General features: G+C 35.5%; 1 protein-coding gene across 1 annotated transcript in view; it reads left to right on the top strand.

Moving 5' to 3' along the window:
* The first annotated feature begins 864 nt into the window (after window positions 1-864).
* Window positions 865-22,261, top strand: part of LOC132551599 (uncharacterized) — a 32,037-nt gene continuing 10,640 nt past the window's right edge. Inside the window, exons 1-4 of the mRNA XM_060215758.1 lie at window positions 865-957; window positions 1,066-1,168; window positions 10,154-10,269; window positions 17,230-21,420. Of these exons, the coding sequence (XP_060071741.1) occupies window positions 865-957; window positions 1,066-1,168; window positions 10,154-10,269; window positions 17,230-21,420 (4,503 nt within the window). The remainder of the gene's footprint in view (window positions 958-1,065; window positions 1,169-10,153; window positions 10,270-17,229; window positions 21,421-22,261) is intronic.

Here is a 22,261-nt window from a genome sequence, read left to right as displayed (position 1 = left end):
CAAATGGAAATAAAAGTACTTTTTAAAGTAACCAGATAATGTAGCTGCTGAACTCAATCCCAACATTTATTAATCATATTTTTTTTAAATAGCAAGACGACGGAAGATTGATTCCTGCCAACTCAGAAACTGTGCCAGGAAATTAAATTAAGACTTCTACAGATTTCTCGCCCCGTCTGTGAATGCACCTTTATAACAACCAGAAGGAAACTCCTCCTAATTTTGACTCGCTCTGAACTCTAAATTCAGCTATTCCTCTTGAGTAATAAACTCTTTTGTAAAGTTGTCAAAATATTTGTTACAATGTTAAACCTTTTCTGGTGGTGATCCAATGAAGAATTGACACTAATATACCCATTTGATTGTACTGTATTTTTCATAATTATTGCTTTTAGCATAAATATAGGTTTACTGTATAAGTTAAATAGCTTACCGATACAACCCAAATTCATTTACATATCCGACATCATCTAGACAACAATTTTATATAATTAGAATTTGATTCGGAAACAAGTTTTCCAACTTATATTAATCTTGAAATATTTTAAAATGATATGAAGTCAAAAGTTGAATAAATTGAAAATGTATCCATCAACTTCCTTTGATTTTCAATTTACTTATTTTCAAACAAGAAAAAAATATATAAATCCCATCATTACACCTACTCTGTTTGCCTTTTTCACACCGTGAGATAAGTTTGACGATAATTGCACGAAAACCGCGGGAGAATTCTTCTTCTTGTTATAAGCGGCCTTTCAACCACTGTGGTGTCACGTGACCGACTGCCATTATGCTAAGTTTAGAAAATGTCTCACACGATTTAGGGGGGTTTCTCCCTCTCATGTAATATTTTCTCATCATAAAATGCCCGGCCCTGTTGAAAGATGGCTGGAGACCTTTATGTGTAAACAATATGCCGACACTTTTGAAGCATATGGATTTAAAACACTGCAGTCCGTAAGTTGACCCTTTTATCAAGATTAACAAGATGGCGTATTGTGGTAAGATTTGAAAGCACATGTCGTGTTAGAACGCAGTAATTCTTCTTATTGTCTTATTTTGCAGGTATGTCAGCTACAGCATCCTCAACTCCAAGCTATGGGTGTTGCGCAGGAACACTGTGAGAAGATTTTAGAGAATGTGCATGTATTAAGACAGACTTTATATGGTAAGGACCCAATACACACTATCGGGATTTCGTGTTATTTATATTCTTACTCATTGTTATTTACCAATAAAACAATAGTATACATTTCAGTGTGTACGTAGAGAAACAACGTAAGTAACAGAGAGCAAACACAATAAATAAATTACTTGTTTCATTACAACTTCATCATTTGAAATGAAGCAACAGTACACGGACACAGTTTTGATGAAGAACAATATTGACAATATTTTAACTGAAATGTTGAAGTAAAACGTCACGAAATATTCATTTGAGATTAGTACAATTGCTATTGAAGAATTAACCCAAAATTCCTGATTGAGTATTCTTTCAGTCTTAAAGAAAGAATAAAATGCTTGTACACCGTGAACACGAACACACACATTTGGATAGTCCTAAGGGTTCTGTGACTGACATTCTATGATTCTGTTTTTGTAATGGTTGTGGTCAACAGTCAGAATTCCTGTCTACTGTGTATAGAAGTGAACTTTGCAATCCCTTTAAGGGTTGGCCTTCAAGCAATATTTTGTTTGATTCACAGTAGCGCAATAGATAAGTTACACATTGATGGGAGTAAAATTTTTTTTCTTCTATTCATATAACTTGCATATGTGTCAAATCAATTAAAGTTTGTAAAGTGAGTATTTCCACTCCTTTTTTTTTCTTATCAACTTAACTTTCCAGTACATTATGTAATGGCTGCCTCTACATAATCCCTCTGTACTTACCATTGTAAACCTACCATTGCCAACAATATGTGTTTACTTGTTTACCATATAATCAGGTTCTCTGTTGTTGGTGGACTGGCTTTTGTTTTTCAGAAATAAATGAATTACACATGCCCTGCCAAGGACATTTTTGTTCTCCATAGTTGATCATAGATTTTGTTCACAAGATTTCTTTTTTGTTTTTGTTTTCTTCAAAATAGGCCATCAGGATCAGTAAGACATTTTTACAAAACTGGCTATATACAGCAAATGTACAGACAGGTCAAAAAATTTACACGTACAAAATTATACATGTGAACATGTGAGTTCAAATTATATGGGTCAGCATCTCCCAAAATCATGACAAAGTATTTGAAACCATGCTGGAATGAAGGGAAAGTACTTATCCTATAAATAAAAGCCATTGCTTGTTCAAATGCAGAATATTGAAAAATGTGTAAAGTTATACCCCCCCCCCCCCCCCCCCCCCCCAACCTCCCCACCCCAACTGTATCATTTTCTTATGATGGTCTTTTACAACCCTCTAACAGCAGCCACATGAGTAGTTCGGCATAAGTATGATTTCGCAACAGAGCTTTCTGACTATTTTTGGAATCACCACTTGGTTGTAAAGTGGGGATATTTTACAGCTGTTTTTACCAAACTGAGAAAATCAATTATTTAATATTAATTTGATTCTTTTCTTGAGCTGACACAATCTATGTAATGTTTATTTATACTAGGTTCATAAAAACATAGAAAAAAGGCAACTGAGTACTCAGGCAAACTATCAACAAAATCATATTTGTAACTAAAACCTGTTAAATGTTTCTCACAATGGTGCTTGAATTACAGCAGTATTATGCATAAAAGTGAAGCATATAGATGATCAGTGATAATGAAATAGAAACAGAAAAAACTAAGTAAATAAATTGCTTCTGGCATTTGAGGGGGAAAATCTGTCTCAATTTTGTGGAAAAAATGGTATTTTTTATTGGAAATGTGACTGATATATCTGGTTATTTATATAGACAGAAAAGTCCCTACACAAGGTGTTCTAATGTTAGAAATTGAAAACAAAGGAAGAATAGAAAGGATTCAAACTGCATTGGGAAAAAAATCATGTGTTCAAATGCCTCAGCCTATGGTAACTAATGGAAGTTTACTGTAGCTATCTTATGATGATTCACATATCATGGAAACATACTATAATTTTTTTTTATGAAAACCTGACTTGATGAAACTCTGAGGTGACCATGAATTATTATTCAGAATTATGTGAAAAGTTTGTCAAAATGAGGACTTGATATTTGGGTGTGGTCTCTTTCAAATGTAAGAAAAAGTCAGAAGAACTGTGAATGTAGTGGTTTTTTTGTTCAATATCAAATGAATTTCAACTATCAGATAAGTGGTTGACCATGACCTGTCACTGTGGCTATTGATTAATATTGAAGTAGTGGTCAGAACCTTATTTTCCAGAGGTAGGGCAGGTACAGCTGAGATTATGTAGAAAAAAAGGGCATTAGTCATTTCATTAGATTGTTTTAACTACTGACTTTCTAGGTAATAATGATCTTGCATTGCATTTGACTGATTTTTATGTCATTCTGATGGTGTAGATTTTTTACTGTCCTTCAAGCTCAACTAGTATGATGTGTTTTAATTCCAATGGCGTCCAGTTGTATACTTCTGGAATATCTACCTTTCGTCAGATAGATGTTGGTGACCTATAGCAATTAACTGACGTAATTTCATGCATTATACGCCCATTAAACTAATCTTGTAATGGTGACATACATTGAAGAAACAATTTCACTTTGGATAACCCTTAGAATAATCTGAAGTAATTTGAAATTTCAACTTGTTCTTAGAATAAACATTTTGAAAATTTTGTTTTCTGGTTTATAAGTAAAAGTTATATATGATAAAAAAAAATTAGTCTTTAGAATGAGATTGATTCGAATGAAAAAGTGAAGTCCTACTCTGATCAATGTGTTAAGTAAATATTGTTGAAGTGCTTTTAATTCTCATCAGACTTTTCATTTTCTGATACATTTTCATAATTCAGTCTATATTCACCAAACTCTCCATCATCAGAGTAAAACTTAACACTTATCATCTCAAATTTGAGTTAGAGCTACCAGTTCTGCCTTTGGTAGATCAGTTCAAATTATAGCATTCCTGCAAGAATAAGCTCACAGAAATGTTTCCACTCCAGATTTGTCCTAAATTGGATACCTTTGCTAAATGTTGGTATTTTTGTCAAAAACGTCTTTGCTCTCTTTTCATTGGTTAATTGCTCAGATAAAAAAACAAAATGAAGGGAACTTACGCTTGGAAAATGTAGGAACTTCTAGTTGTCATGTGGAATATATACAGGATATCAGATGGTATCATTAGGTAGTGGGTTATAAGTACACTGTGATTTCTACACTGTTACCGTCATGAATCTTACTTCAGATATACATGACTTAACATTTCATTTACATTCATTGATCAACAGAAGGTCGGTAGGTTAGCATTACAACTGCATGTATATAATTGTTTATGTCATTAGTGTAATGACTGAATTATATATCAGATTAGTTCATATATTTATATGTTATGGTCACAAATCTTTTGGTCATGGGGTCAAAATCAGGGTCACTTTTTATTTATGAAAAAAATGTGTCTTTCTGCCTTTTATCCATCATGTTATATCATGCATTGGACTTGCTTAAGAATATCCATTTATCCTGTTCAGAGTTCTGTTTGTGTGTCTTATTTACAACTTCTGTTATCACTAGTATGCTAATAGTAAGTGGAACTTCATACTTGGGGTATGTGTTCACCATGGTAAGGTGATGCATCAGTGGGGACTATTATATGTCAGATTGTCTTGTTGTAAATGAAATAAAGACTAGAAAGATTGCCCTGAGTAATGGAATATGGATTGGATTTGTGCTATAATCCAATTAGGAAAAAATGCCTATCTGATCGTTAGGACCCAATTTTCAGTTCATTTTTTGTTTGCTTTCCATATTCGGCACAACCTACTGTGAAAAATTAATCCTCTAGTTATTCGGCACAATTATTAATGTAAGGAAAAACATCCCTGATTTGAAATAGTCATACCAAAAATCTTATTCTTTTTTTTAATAATTTTGTTGTTCATGTTAACCAAACTTGCTGCAGAAGGCTCAGTCTTGTATTTCTTATTTTTTGGTTTATCTATCATGCATGAAGTTGGATACTTCAGAATGCAACTTCCGGATACTGAATAAGACCATGGTTTCATGCTTCTGTGACTTTGCTTGTGCAGTCCATATCTTGGAACCTGTAGAGACTCTGCCTTATGCTAACATGAGTTTGGCAACTACAGTAGTTTCATTGGCTTATACTGACACAGCTAGACAACTAGAGATGTTTTACAGAATGTAGGTTGACTGATGATGCTGAATTTGATATAGGTTTCATGTCGTGTAGTTAGGGTGTAGGAATTGTACCTGCTGTCCCTAAGTGCATGGTTGTAACTATCAAGAGGTGCGTTGTCAGCTTTATTTCTGAATGTCTGTTCCTCAGTTATAATCTATTGCTGACTGTTACCTGCTCTGATATATCGGTTATATATTACTTCCATGACTAGAAGTACAACTCATGACTTAGTAGCCACAGGTACAGCTTAAAACCAATAATTTACTTGTATTTTCTACCACAGATAATTACAGAAATAAATTGTTATAGCTTGTAATTCAAATTAAATCATAAGTTTGCCAGATTAGTCAGTAATTCTGGATTTTCAATGGCTGCTAAGACCATTTTTCCAAATTGCATAAAATCGTTGAAAAAATATTGTGTGGATGTAGACAGAATATTGATAGTAGGCATCGTCGTAAGAATTCAGGTGCCACGCTGCACACACCCCCACTGATAACAGACATCGTCATGAAAAGTTACAGTTGCCATGCTGCAGGAAGTTTGCTTTGATACCATGGTGATTGAAAAAGAATCCCATGTAGCTATAAATAGCATTTACTGTGTCTTCCTGGGGTGACCCTTAGACATCCAATCAGAACATTTCGCTTCATTCTATAAGTTCTGTCATTAGCATTGGTATACTTAACATCATCAATTTTTTCGTGAGCGACACTGTTACGACATCCAGAAATTAGTCTGTCTTTACCCTTGAACATTGAAAGTTACTGTGACAAAGTTATTTTTTGACAAAATGAAATATTTACACCCAGGGTGTAATTGGGAAATAACTTGAGGTAGACATTAAAAATAAGTGGCTAAGGCAGTGGCTTAATGAGATCAACGAATCAATGGGATCACTTTTTGTGAAGTGTGTTGAAGAACATTTAATGCTAATATTTTGGTATGATAAGATGTTCCTTTGAACCAAAATGAGATGGACTTTGTTCTTGTTTAAAATGGTTCCCTATAAGTTATATCTCTGGAGCTTCAGGAGGGCTCCGCCCTCCTTGTATTCTCACCAGGGCTCTGCCTTGGATCCTCGGAGGGCCCTAACGGCCCCTTGGATCCCCAGCTTAATTTTCATGATTTTAACATTTGCAAATTTCACCCATGTTTACATACAATATAACGAAAATAAAATTGTTGATGTTTTTAGAACAGATAACTTGTTACTTTGCTTTACATAAACACATTTGTATGTTGGTGTGTTCATCACCTGTTGAACTGAAGTTGTTTGTGCTGTAATACTGTTATCTATATTACTTCCCACTTCTGGTGTTCCAAGTGCTTTGAAGCTGAACTGCCTGGTGCTGAGCCCCTCCCACCAAAAAGATGATATCAGGTCTCGGGGTTACTCAGAGCACTTTCTGTTTCCTACTTCACAAGGAAAGGAAAACCAGACAGACAAGTGCTTACACTTCCTTAATACCATTATGTACTAATTTCATTGGAATTCTCATTATTTTGTCTATGGTGTTGTATTATTCCTTCCACTTAGATCTCACTTTCTGTCTTCCTCGAATTTTCTGTGTGAATTGAATTCTTAGTTGAAAATCCAGTCTAGATGAAATGCTTGCACTTGTATGCTCATACAGTGATGTGCATTTAGAGATCTGTCAATATTCAAGACATTAGATTTTCTGGCCTGCACACCCACTAGCACAGTTGTTAGAATTAGTATCCATGTCAAGTCTATTGATTAGGGCATTTTACATTGAACAAGATTTGTTTGGTATTAACCATTTGAGCGCTGGTGTGTGGTGTACGACTGGTCATACATGTCTCTGTATAGTGGGAATCTCTATATGCCTGTGTAGTGCTACACATTGATTGAAACCTATCCAATAGGAGCTGCCAGACTTACAGGGAAAATAGTTAGAGGAGAGACAGAAAAGAAGGGTTTGGAGAAAGGCCAACCACTGGATGACTGAACCCTAGGGATATAAGGAGTGTAAATACTAGTAAAATACACCAGTAAGGCAGATCTCTGCTGTCTGGCTGTGGAGTGGTGATCACAAACTGGTTTGTGTGTGCTTGGCTAGACAACCTGCAGTAACCACCTGTGTACTCATCATAATTGGTCGGTGTTTGTGTGTGACAGTTATACACATACAATACCTGTAACTTTCTAAGTTTACAGATTTTCAATTACCAACCTGGCAGCAAGATTTTTTTAAAAGCATACCTAGTTGGCCTCTAAATAGGTCAGAATTCGTGGAAAGATGTGTTTGTAGAGATAATGATGTAGACACAAAGTATTCATGCTGTGTTTTATAATAGAAGGGCACCTGTTCTAATTAGGACACCCTCAGGAATTTTAGTATGACAACTCCCTGTTGGTGTTGTTTGAGTGAAAATAGGACAGAAAAAGACACCTCATTTCTGTTTACATCAACCTGTCAGTGTAGACATCTTAAAACATCACAGTGGATATACATGTACATCCTACATGTGTATACTCTGGCTCAAAGTAGGGGATAGGGGGGGAAGGATGGTGAATGAATAGCATTTACTAGTATTTCTTCTGAAACCCAAGTACTATAGATATGGATAGACTTACTACTAGACATGGGCTTTAAAAAAGTAGTACAGGTATTAAATTGCTGAATTTACCATGACTATCCTGTGATAAACCAAGGGGCTCAATTCATTTAAAGTAAGGGGTGGGCTTATTATTGGCCAACGGTTGAGTAATAATTGGTAATTCTGCTGAACAGTTTCTGAGTATATTACCAGCAGTGAGCTTATTGCTGGCTAATTGCAAGATCAATATGGTATCCAGAAATAAGACTATGTCTAATCAATTTCTTGGTCTTTAAAAAAACCCACTCTTAGTACTTTGTTCCAGAGTCTTTCTTTAGTACTTTGGGTTTATGATGGGGGCAATGATATCAGTTTTCATCAAAAAAGGGCTATGGAAATATTTTCCTGAAAAGGAAATCTTGTTTGGTGTCTATGTTTGAAGTTCTGTAGATTTGAATGCTATTCCATTATCCAGTAATAAGCCCATCCCCTGATTTTGGGTCAGAGGTAATATGCTAGTTCCCTGGGTTTATAGCAGGATAATTACAGTAATTTTTTGCACAAAGACATAGGTTCCTCACGTTCTACACATATAACAAGATGCTGTATGTTTCTAATCGTGAGTTGGTGACCTGTTGAACAGAACTGCATTGATATACACAACTCAAAGTATATATTAACCAAACAAAAGGTGAATTGTGTTGCTGTACCTCTAGCCAATGTCTAATTTTAGCTCACTGCTTATTAATAAGATTTATCAGATGATATTTTCTTGAAAGTTTCTTTCAATAAATGTTGGTCAGTTCTTTTATTTTTGTAATTTTAGGTGCTCATTTTCAGTCTGTATGTGTACAAAAATATAACATTTTACGTAAAATGTGTTGGTGAAATAGGTAATTGTTTGTAGTGCATTGGGAGGCCTTTCTACATGGAAGAACTCTGTTGTCATCTTGTTTGGCAAGTAAACAAAATGTACAAAAGTACATAGTTAAATACTGTATTTTACCTAAGATGTACACCTGTAAGCTCACCTCACACTTTTTCTGAGAAGGAGAATGGCTGTACTACATAAAAGGTGATATTGCTAAATTAATCTCATTCTTCTGTCAATACAGACTAAGACCTTCTAGCTTCCCTTAGTATCAGTTCCTTTTTACAAAGCTTCAATAAGTTTGTGTTTTCAGACATTGTTTTTTTTTAGGTTAGATACAGTATGATAATATATTTACAATGTGGTCAATGTACTATCACATGGCCATGTATATGACACCTAAATGTCATACACTATATCTATACAAGTCCCTTCAGAAATAAATGAATCTTTAGTAGTTTTTTCAGGTATACATAACAAGATATCTACCATGATTCCAGTTGTTTACCGTCACTTAAGCCATATACTTCCTTTTCCATCCAAGGTCAGAAGTTCACAAATTTATTTTGAGTGACACTCCATTAAAATCTTCTAGGTCAACAACGTATGGAGTGATGGTACTTTGTGAACAGGCTTGTATTGTGGCTGTATTTATGTGGAATAGATAAATAGTTTTAGGAGGGAGATAACTGTTCATTCCAATTTTTGGTTTCTCAAATTTTTCACTTATGTATCATCTTTTATGCTATGTTATTGGTAGGAAATCACAAAATAAACTGTTGATGATACAGCATTCATTTAAGAAGTTCATCACAAAAATTCGTTTAGATATTACTTTTCAATATCATTGCTTTCTCAATCAATTGTTACTGGAACAAAGGGATAAAAAAAATGAAAGTTCTTCTGTAACTTCATTTTAAGTATAATATGATTCATCACTCAGTAGATCCACCCTTACCATCAGTGTAATTGTACTTTTACCCAAATATGTTATGTATCAGCATATGAAACAAATTTTTTTACCTATTGCATGTACTGAATGATAAACTATTTAAGCCTGCAATAAGCCCAGGAGTCTAATACAAGACTTCTGTCTCACAAGTCAGAGGGTAGGCTTATTACGGGACAAAAGACATGGGTTGAATTTTAAATTTTACTACTAAGAATGCCATGACGTTATTGCTGGATAAATAATAACAATATTCCCTACACCTTCACTCAGCATTGGATATCTTTTGTACATTATCTATGTTTGAAACATATTTATTACAATATGAATAAGTAGATATATGACCTTAGCATCCATTTGTTAATGATTAAAAATGTTAATACTGGTCAGTGAATGTTAAAGTAGGCAATATCTTAACTTACCTGAAACCTTAACCATCAGTTTTGCTTGTTTTATACTATCTTCATATTTCCTTCCCACAGGGCAACTAAATCAGAATCATTACCATGAAGAGATGTATCCCCCTGGAGGAGGAGGGCGTATGCCTGGGGGTGGAACTGGCCCCACAAGCTATCAAGGCCAAAACTCACAACCAATGGTATGTAAAGATGAAAGTGTAATAGTATAATATCAAATCTAATTGGTCTTGACAGAAATATTTTCAAAGTGATAACCTTTTGCATGGCATAAAATTTGAATTTTGTCAGCTAAAAAAATTACACATTTGATAACAAAAAATATACAACGAAGTTGATGGTTGGGGGCAGGGGGGTGTATTATGAAATTACCCTGTCTGGATGTCAGTAATCCACAAATATTGTCATTGCAACTCCTAGACTGGTGAACTGATTCCAATAAAACTTAATATCAATATAAAGGACAATATTTAGATGTGCATGCAACTTTTTTTTAAAATTTTGGTTGCCATAGTAACTGGTAATTATAAACAGGTTTTACTATAGATGGCCATTGCTCCTTGGTCATTCAACAGATTTTGTTTGTTACGACATTATGAAGCAAAGTTTGTTGGCATAAAACAAGAAGATAACAACTAAATGTCAAGGTCACTAGGACAAAGGTTAGGGGTCAAGGTCAATTTGGTATCTTTTAACTGATGCATATCTTGGTATGACAATATAAAGCAATGTTGGACATTATTAAACAAGGGTCAACTGATCAAAAGTCAAGGTCACTGAATCAGAGGTCAAGGTAAAACTGCAATTCTTACCAGAGTAATGCCCCTGAATACTTTTTATATATTTACTCATTTTCAAAATCCCTACATTGAAGACTAGTAGCCCAAATGCATGGGTGTAAGTTAGCCCCTAAGGGTCACTTATAGTTTGAAATGATATGTATTTATTACCATTCACAAAATACTGTTAATTAAATAAAGAAAAAAACATGAGCTTTATGATTTGGAATAAACAAAGTGAGAAAAGTATCATTATAGCGAGTTTGCTTGAACTCTGGTTTTCATTAGTCTTTTATCGATGAAACCCTGGGGGTGTTAATTAGGAGGGGCTTGGGACTATAGTTTTCCTCTGTCTGTCCCTGCATCTGGATTTTTCCATGTAGCTTCACACACTTATTAAGCATCAAGCATCAGAGTTGTTGGGTCAAGGTCACTGTAACTATTTTCAGAAAATCATTGTCAGTGCTGTAGTGGCTTCATTCCTTTAGAGATGTTCATTAAACTTCACACACATTTATTAAGCATCAAAATGTCTTGAAAAATTTTAGTTCCAGGGTTATTGAGTCAATGTCACTGTTACTGATTTTAAAAAATCTTTGTCAGGGCTTGAATGGCTTTATTCCTTGAAGGATTCCCATCAAACCTCACATACTAATTAAGCATAGAAAAATCTCGAACGAGTTTGAGTTTCAGGGTTAATTGTACAAGTTAAAGGTCAACGTAATTTTTTCAGAAAATCATTGTCTGCATTGTTTGAGGGATTTTTAAGAAACCTCACTCACTTTTAGGTAATGAAACTTGATTGTCAGATTGTCATTCTTACTTATAGGATGGTTCTATTTAAATAAGATAATTACTAACTGTGCTCTTTCTTTTTTCCCTCATATTAACACCAAACAGCACCATCTTTATAAATCATTGCAGTGTTACTTCATTGATAAGCAGATATAATTCTATACCAGAAATGGTATCTGTTTTATAAAAATGATATAGTTATAACTATTATAGGCAAATAATATATAAAAACAATCCCATGTTACATAGATTAAATGGCAGGATTGGCAATGTAGTTTCAAACTTGCTGGTGGATGCACCTTGTAAATGAACTATACTATGAACATGTTGATATTAACAGGATGTGTATCTAAGAGTACACAGATTTGTCTGTTTTCTGACCCGAAATAGACCTCAAGCTATATCAGTTGTGTTCTAAAAGAGTGCACTTAGCTGTGGAGGTATTACATAAATATTCTAGGTTTTGAATAGGATGTTGTAATGATATAATTCTGTGTAATGAATGTTTATATACAGAGCGAAACTGTCTTATTCTCTGAAAAGTCTTCAGGTCTTGCAGATAAGATACCCTTATAGAGATCTACACTATGTGTAGATTCTGTTTGAAAATCAATTAAGGAACACCAAAAAATGTCATCTGCAGTTTGAAATATACAGATTAGCTTTCATCAAATTTGTGTGCTTTAATGCTGAAAATCAATCAGTATCTGCAATGCCTAGTAGAAAATTGCTATATGTTAAGTCGTCTCTGCTTCCAATAATCGTCTACCTTTGTCAAGATTGTTTTTCCATGGCGAAACAAAAGTGTTGATATTGATCAATAGAATAGCATCTGTAGATTAAATTTCACATGGCTACTTCTAGAATTAATGACAGAAAAGATACCTGGCACTGTGATTAATACTTGTGTTGAAACATTTCAAATAACACAGTCTACTGTTGTGTCATTTTGATTTCTTATGTCAAATTTTTGTTAAAGTTAATATTTTGTTTATTATTCTGTTTACATTTTTGGAAAATCGTCAGGTTGAAGCAAGCTCCACAAAAAAGGAAAATTAACAAAGCTAATTTTAAAAGATTAAAATCTGAACTAAGAAAAACATATTTCCAGATTATTATCTCAAATAAATGAAGCATGAATTTTGCAGATACTGATGTTTGTTTAATATGCTATACTCTGCATTACGTTTTGATATTTCTAAAAAAAAAAGGGGGGTGGGGGTTCACAAGGAAAGGACTTATAAATGATTACAGTGTCTGGTCAATGACAGAATATCCTAATGAAGTATTACAGTATACATACAGCTGTCCAGGAGATGTAGGATCTCCCGGTAGAGGGAATGGCTAGTGTGTGAAGCTATTTCTAGCCCTAGTCAGTAGCTCAGACCTGAGATCAATTAAAGCGTGCTGTTTTGTTGAGACCATAGATCCAGTGACATGGTGTCACAGTGTCAGATGATACAAGGTGACAAGGTAGAATCAGTAACATTCTGTGTGATCTCGTTTATACTGGTATATCTGCCAAGAATGTACATAGAAAAATCAGTCATCTCCATAGGAAAACATTTCTAGGACTAAGTTGAGATGTGCATATTATCTCTTTGAAACCTTGCATTTCAACAAATTTAAGGGTAAGATTTGTTGTTTTCATTTGATATAGATGGTGTACTTAATACAAATGTCAGTAAGCATAAACATAACAGGTACATATATGTATATAAGGGATATATATATATCCTACGGCTTCGTGATACACAGAGTCCTTACTAGACATTATACAACAGATTCATTTCTGTGTTGATCTAGCAATATAAGGCGACTAAGGCTGCACAAGTAATAATCCAACCCATGGCAGGCCACATATAAAAAATATTTAAAATTCATACATAAATACAATTTGGGCATAAATTTCATGGTTATACAAAAAATATGCATTTTTGCACTTGATTTTGAAATCTGCAACTCCATGTGAATTTTTGTCTGTTCATCATTTCTTAAACATACTATTTGGGATTTAGACAAACAACAAATTCAAGGAAAATGTGTCTACATAATATTAATAATTAGATATTTTACAGTGTTATATTCAATAGCAATGCTAACAAATGCTATATTATTTCTCAATATTGAGCCAAAGTCCGAACTGTTAGCCCCTAGAGCTACTTACATGGTGGATAGAGTAGAATCTATGCTACTTCAAAATTCAGTATCTGTCATCACCATTTCAGAAATATAAAATGGAGGAGAAATTTCCATTAACAGTTAAATGTGGTGGATATTTTAGAATACAAGCAATCAGAAAAGAGATTGTTATGGTAATTTGTTTTGGTAAAAGAATTAATTAGTTTTCATGTCAAGTCTCATAATTAACGAAGGTTAGTCATTATCGGAAATTTAATAACAAATTATCAATTAGATCTATTCATCTGATCAACACTTAAACAGAAACCCAATATTTTGAGTTAAAAGGAGTAAGGTCTAGCTGAAGATTGTTGGCATGTTTGGTGCATATCTGTTGCTCTGAATCCCGGGCCTAAATATTGATTTGTTCTATACACTATTTTGCAACATAACAAGATTTCTTAGGTTGTCAACATGTGATATTGTAGAGAAGAGTCTGTTTGATGTCTTAAAAGTTCATCGATTGAGAACAAATGTGGGCTCATCATTCGCCTAATTCAAAGTCATTTCTAGACCAGTGTTTGCGAAATCTTATATTCGTGAATATGTCTGCAGAGGTGAGTTAACGAAATAAAATATTTGTGAAATCTGTGTGGTAAGTGATATACAGTAGTTCTATCGCCCAATTAAATCCATTATCATCAGAAATGTTACTCCCGAGGTCCTATAATCATTATCTCCCTGGTGAAATTGAAATCTTAAGATTTAAGAGAGTTGATCATGAATGCAATAAAAAGATAGTATTTTTCTGACGTTTTATGTTTTGGGATTTAGATACCAAGAAGTAAAAAGATAGAAGGTGATTATGGGAATCCCAATGAATCATTTCATATCCTGGCGGAACAAAGACCCTATAGCAGATTGTACATGTCTTTTGATATTTCTTCTTTCCAAGTCTTTTGGATTGAAGAAATAGTGTAGTTTGTCTACTGTCCAGCAATGAACAATTTTAAGAAGATTTAATGTTGGAAAGCTGGTGATAATTGATTCTTGAAATATTAGCATCAGTTTGAAAGCATGGATTGATTAAGCCATGTTTAGTTGAAGTGCTTACATGATTACATCACAGCAGATAGAAACACATGAGTCGTCATATTTGTCAGCCATCAGGCAGATGTCTGTATGAATCATGTTGAATGTACAAAAATGATAGCAACAACTTCTCAATGTCTATCTAGAATGGTAGCATCAGAACAGCTCGTATAATATTTAGTTCTTAAATAGAAGGACTTTTTAATTTGTTGCTATATTTAGAAAACCTTGAAATAGAATAAGTTACTAATGATGAAGTGAGAAACGAGTTAACTTTAGAATGAAGTATTTAATACTGAAGAACAACACCTGCTGAAAGCATGTTTTTATGATATTGTGAATGTTTTTATGTTTTACTTCATTTATACGTGAAAATGTCCTAATCAGGGGACAAGAAATAGAATTAAACTTCCATTCCTAACATTATGTGATCATTGATTATATAGTAGTTATTTAGATTCAATAGTTTAAAAAAAGGAATAGCAAAAAATTTTGTGTTTGAAAGGCACATGAAATGGTTGCATAATCTATGCCATCATGCTTTTTTATCAGGCGAGCACCATTCTGAATTAACCACTATGTGCAGAATTCTACTGTTTAAGACTGTTATATGCCAAGCATTACATACAAAACTTAATTGAAACAAGGAGGTGGTAATAAACACAACCTCCAGCCAAATACATAAAAAGTAGCTTGTGTAGTTATTGTATGAGAATGACTGAAAGCAAATTGTGTTAGCAAATCTGGTACTGGGTATATAGGCCTATAATAGGACAAAAATATATTATTATTAGGTCATCTGACATGGAGGGTGTGGATGACCTATTGCTATTGTGTTGCAGTTATTGTCTTGCGTTTTTGCTGTCTGTAAAGTTTTTTTTTATAGAATGCTAATCCTTCTAATCCCATGAACCAATTTCAACCAAATTTGATCTGAAGCATCAGTGGTGTAGACAATCACTTATTATGTAAATCAACTTGATTTAACCCTTTGGGACTGGATGATGTCCAAAATGTGATTTCTAAAGTTTTGCTTTAAAATGCTACTTAATGCCCTAATGGATGTCAACCAAGTTTGGTTAGAAACATCATTTGGGATGGGCAATTACTTCATAATATTGTTGATTTGAATCCTGAGGTGGGACACCCTAAAGAGTGAATATGACAAAGAAATTTTCCTGTAAAACACTTCACCTTCACAACATCTACCCCCCGCCCGGTGAGTGGATTCAACCAACTTTGGTGTGAAATATCATTAAGAGAAGGAAATTGTTTCTTAAATAAATGAGATTGGTCCAAACCATGGGGATAGGGTGGGCGGGGCACCAATAACAACACCAATAACAAAATATAAACAAAACATCATTGTTGCAACACCTGAGTAGATGAAACTGTTGTGTGTAATCAACATCTAAGTATAAACATCACTAAGGGAAGATACCTATATAGATATTGGATTTAAATTTTATTAATGTTGATAAATATTATGTTGTTGCTGTGTTTTGTGTTGTATGCTGCTAAATTGAATATTATTGCGTAAACTCTTGTTGAAACATCAAAATCTAGGCCAGAATTATGGTCCTTCCTTGCCTTAGAAACCTTAGAATGCCTCAGCAGAATTTAAATATATTTAGCTTGTATGTTGAAATATTAAAAATCTAAGTCAAATTTGATTTTTGTAAAATTTCAGTGTGTAGTTTTCACAAAATTAAGGCAATCTAAAAATTATATTTACTTCTGAACTTTTGTTTTTTTTTGATGTCATTGTCTCTGTCAACATTTGCACTATTTCAAGTACAGGTTGAATTTATTTTGACAGAGTTATGCACCTTGCACTTTGAAAATTTGAAGCAATTTATAGTTTCTGATCATTATCTCCAACATTTTGAATTGAAATTCGGTGTGTACATGTATTGAAAAATGCAGGTCATGTTCTCAGTTGAGTTGGGTTAAATGATATTTTATAGAATTATGCCCCATGAACTTCAAAAATTTCTGATATGTAAAACGTGTTATTTTTTTTTATCAATTTAAGCTTTCAGTTGCTTAGAAAGAGTAAATCTGCAGCAACACAGTGTAAATTCTTAAACCTATATTGTAAAATGACCCAGCTCCTGCCAGCCAATAATGATTACTGATCTACAGATTTATGGTGTGAATGTCAAAGTGATAATCATTCTCCCTGCTATAAGCCTTTGTAGTGAGGTGACTTTGTAGGCCTGTGGGTCTCTTGGGGTTATTGCTGCTGAAACTGCAAAATATATGAATGAGCTTCACACCAGACATAGAGTTATTATTGTTGAATAATTATGATCCTAAAACTTTGACTGATAAAGACTTCTTTAATTTTCACAGCCATCAATGCCACAACAGAACATTGCCAACTACCAGAACCAAGGGACTGGAAACTATGACAACAGGAGTCAGAGGGTGCCAAGCATGCATGGGCAGTATTCCGATGGTATGTACAGCCGCGGACACAACCAAACAGCTCAACACTATATGGCTCAATCCTATGGGGGACTACCAGGATCGGGATCGGTTAGTCAGGGACCTTATGGCCAAGGTCAGTACAGTCAGATGTCCAGTGGATATGGACCTATGACAAGTGGTCGAAATTATGGATCAGGTAGTATGCCACACTCAGGACGCCAGCAGCAGCAACAACAACAACAGCAGCAGAATCATCAACAACAGGCACAGACACAACAACAGAGTGGCCACGTTCCATCCCACATGATGCACAGTGGTGGCCAGGTACAAAGTCCACAGGATGTGGCTAATTCCATCCTTCAAATGACGGCAGCCTATCAACCTAATCAGACTGTGCAAGTTCCATTGTCCAAAAACCGCCATGCGCCATACCATGTGCCGAACTCCCCTCACTATGCCATGCCTAGCCAGGGCAGCAGTCCCACTCACCAGCAACAACAACATTTACAGGGGCCACAAGGGGGGCATCAATTTATGTACCCAAGCTCCTCCCCTCATCACTCACACCCTTCCAGGACTTCACCCATTAGCCCTAGCCCTGGTTACATTCACAGTCCTGCCTCTCATCACAGTAACCAAAGTCTGCCTAACTCCAGTCCACGTTCCATACAGAGTCCAACCCAACACCCTGCCAGTGCAGGGGGCAGCGTGAAATCTCCTGTACCACCACAATCCCCAATAGGGGGCCTCAAGTCACCATGTACCATGCAGTCGCCAATGAATGCTGGACAGAGCATATGCTCTCCAACTCCTGTAAACCAGCAGCTGCATGTCTCTGTGTCCAGTCAAAACCTTATGCCATATACAGGACAGTCACCAACACAACAGAAGAACCTCAGCTGTTACTCTCCTAAAACAAACCCAATCAGCCCACCTGCTAGTCAGATTAGCTCTCCTTTCACACCACTGTCCAAATCTTCCATTCACAGTCCCCCACAGCAAGACCCGTATACCAGCCCCCACCCCACCAGGGAATACATTAGTGATGGTTCCCAGGACCCTAGGGACCAGGGACCTGCTACAGGAGGGAACAATCCCCTCTTGTCACTACAGAAGTTGTGCATGCTGCCTGAGAAGCAAGTGATCGATCCAAAAAGTGTAGTTAACGATGCATGTCTTCCTTCACCACAATCACGTGACAACTCAAAAAACTTGGAAACCAATGCTGACTCTCAGGGTTCAGGAGGTCCAGGCAGTTCCCAGAGTGACAGTAGATGTGGGTCAGCATTGGGTTCAAATCAGTCCAGTCAGTGTGTTGATGGCAAGCATTGTAATGAGAAAGATCAGAATTCTGCTACGACCACTGAAGAAGTGAAACCTCCACCATGTGATAAAGACAGTCAATGCTCAGGTGATTCTGAAATCTCCAAGGACAAAGGACCAGATGCCAAAGACAGTGATAAAGAGAGCGTTCATTCTTCTTGTCCCCTTGGTGACCAACCAAATTCCCCTCCCCCTCTCATAGCCAATTCTGATATGATTGGTAAACCTGAATGTTCTGAGGATGAAGAAAACATGAAAGTAAACAGCCATTTAAAGAATATGACGTGTCAGCAAGCTATTGTCAATGGTAACATTCAAACTGACTTAACCTCGCCCTGCATGTCACAAAAAAGTGCCCTGACTGATGAAGTTCTTGAGGAGATGAAAAGCCAGGATATTGGTGAACACCTGCTTAAACACAGGCGGTCACCCAATAATGTTCTAAGCAGAGCTCGGTCACTAAGCTGTGATGTTAAGCTTGTCTATTCTGATGATTGTGTTCTAAATGGTGATGATGGGATCATGGACAAATTAAAACTTCCCAATCATACAAAAAAGAAAGTAAACAGCCAAACAAATGATACTGAGGAAGAAATGTGCATCAAGTTAGAGAAATGCAGCCGTGTCTGTGATAAACTCGAGACAAGTGAAAATACAAGTGTTGAATCAGCTAAGCCATCATCTGTGCCATCCTCTCCTGTAGTTTCTGCTGAAAGTGAATTTAAAAAAGACGATGACAATAAATTTGAGAATAACACATCTGAACAAACACCAGGAGACCTAGATTCCAAATCAGACCTCATTCCCACTTTTGGTAATGGAGTAAATTTGAATAAAGATAAAAGTGAAAATCTGTCCAAAAGCAGGCTAAATTCTAGAAGAACACAGCCTGAACGGACAATGTCTTTGCGTGAAGTGCCTGCTCGTTTGGCCAATAACGCTGCCTACTACAACAATTACAGTGATTCGGACAGCAACGATGATGGTATACTCATGGTAAGGAAGGACACAAAAGCAACATACAGTAAAGTGTCTAGAAATAGTTTATTGAATGGAATTCAAAGTCCAGATATTTTATCATTGGAAGATAGTTCAGAGGAAGAAGATGAAGATTCTAAGATTGAACCAGATTTTAGTTGCAGTATTACTGACACAAAAAGCGATAACGCGCCCTGGAAGGGCAATACTGCAGGCATGTCAAATGATGTGAGTGATGGGGTTCACAACTCCGATAAATTTTCAACCAAAGAGAGCTTGTCAAAACCACTGTTATCAGACAAGTTGTCACATGACCCTGACTCATTTAACGAAAACAAACACGACCTCTTAAAAAAATCGCGAAAGGACAAACCTCTTAAGCTTATGGAGGACTATGTTGATATGGTTTCTGATAATGAGGATGAGGACAATGGACTAAATTTTAGGAAAGTTAAAAAGAACTTTGGAACTAGATCTTCTGGTAATGTAAAGCCATTTCCTGCTCGAAACAAGGTGAAAAAGTCACAAGCTGATACAAACAGTCCTGCAATAGTAAAAAGTTCAGATGTACAAATATCAAAGAGAAAGAGGCGTCCTAGGATGTCGCCTTTAAAGTATGCTGGTGATATGTATTACGGAGGGGACTATATTCTAGATTCAGATGAGGAAAGAGAGGTGGAAGTAAAGAGTAAAAAGACCAGAAAACCAAGTGGGAATCCTCCCGAAAAAAATAAATCTGCCAAAGCTGTTGTGGTGTTAGATTCAGATGAGGAGTTATCAGAGGACAATGACAAGAGAATTACACAGTGCAGTACTGATTGTGTAAAAGACAACACTGCTGAGACATTTCCTTTGGTTTCTTCCACACCTTCATGCCCATCTGGGGCCTCATCAAATCCCCATACCACACCAGTGGTAAAAATTGAAAAAATCACAGAAAATGTTCAAGCTAATAATATCAAACCAAATTGTAGTGTAAAAAAAGAAAGCCCCAAAACAAGCTGTAGTGTCAAAAAAGAGAACTCTGAGAAAAGTAGTGATGTGTTTTCAAATAAATCTTCCACTACGAAAAAGCGATGTGGGAGACGTCAAGGGTCCAGAAGTAGTAAAGGAAAACTTAAAAAATTAGAAAAGTCTAAAAGTAGAGGAGGATTTCAAAATGATGAAGACATTGAGGATGTCCAAATTAAAAGAACATTAGCCTTAATGAAAAAGAAACATAGAAAAAAACCAGCAGTAAACAGAGACAGCACAGTGGGTCCTTTTATTCGGTTGGAAGGAACTATAGACAACCCTACTAAGTGTTCAGTTGTAAACCAACTTGAAAGTGATATGCAAGTGGACTCAAAATCGAGCAAGCATAAGAAACGGTCTACATCAGTGGCTGTGTCAACAGTGCATATATCACGGCTCCCAACGGAGAAGTCTGTGATGGTCCCGGGCAGTTCAGTGATAGACGAAACAACCTGGGTTTGTGCTTTGTGTAAGAAACACAGTAGTTATAAATTTCTGGGAGATTTATTTGGACCCTATTACACAGAGGGCAATCTGCCATTGCCAAAAGTGCAAGAGAGTCCTCTACAAGATGGTAGTGGGAATAAATCTAAAAAGCGCAAGTCCGAGGACAATACATTCTGTGATGGTGCTGATAAATCAAAGAGGTCAAAGTGCAAGAAGTCAGACTGTGGAACCTCAAGGGTTCCTAGGGAAGTGTGGGTCCATGAGGATTGTCTTGCTTGGGCTGATGGGGTACTACTCATAGGACAGAAAGTGTATGGCTTAGAGGAGGCTACACGAATAGCTTCATCTATGGTAAGTATGTGGACTGGATAACAGTTCTTTACTATAAAGTACAGTATGTAACAGGAAAATAGATTTCAAATAGCAAGTGATACATTCCCATTCATTGTTTTTCCCAAGTTTAATGATTAAGTTTCTCACTGCGTGTTGAGCTTTAATAGTAGATCAAAAATTTGCCATTCAATTTTTTAATCCATTTCCATAGAATACATATCTTTATGATAGACTAATATGTAAGGACACTTGAACTTAGATCTTCAATTCTGAAAATATATTGATTTTTAGGGTATGTCTTTGCCTCTAAATATTAGATTTGATAATCAAAATTCATGATCCTATGCACACGTTAGTTATCATAGTAAACCATGAAAGGTTACTTACCAAAGACTGGACCTGGATATTTAGTCACAACATCATCAGACGGTATGTGTTTTAATTGCTGTTTGTCCATGGTCTTGCCTACATCTGGAAACAATCCTTGTTAATTTTCTTTCTTGAGAAGTACTGGAGGGATGTTTCCCATATTTCATATGTAAGTTGCACATGGTCCCAAGTTGTGCCTAATCAGTTTTGTGTCTGATCAGTTAAACAAAATGGCGAAGTAGTTGCCATCTTGGATTTTGACACTGGAATTTTTTTTATTGATAATTCTTAAACTTGATGTATAAGTATATATCCCAAGTTGTGCCAATTTAATTATGTATCTGCTCAAGAAAACAAAATGGCTAACCAGAGGCCTTCTTTGATTTTGATCATTGAACTATTTCTTAGAAAGTTCTTGTTACAAATGTAGATCTTTTATAGATTTCATATATGGGATTCTCTTATTATCAAATAATTAAGAGGAAAAGGG

This window comes from Ylistrum balloti, unplaced genomic scaffold (genome assembly GCF_031769215.1).
Source record: "Ylistrum balloti isolate Yb309-2 unplaced genomic scaffold, AGI_CSIRO_Ybal_v1 Utg370208, whole genome shotgun sequence".
NCBI lineage: Eukaryota > Metazoa > Mollusca > Bivalvia > Pectinida > Pectinidae > Ylistrum > Ylistrum balloti.
Note: the sequence above shows the minus strand (reverse complement) of the source record. Positions and strands in the feature narration are given on the sequence as shown.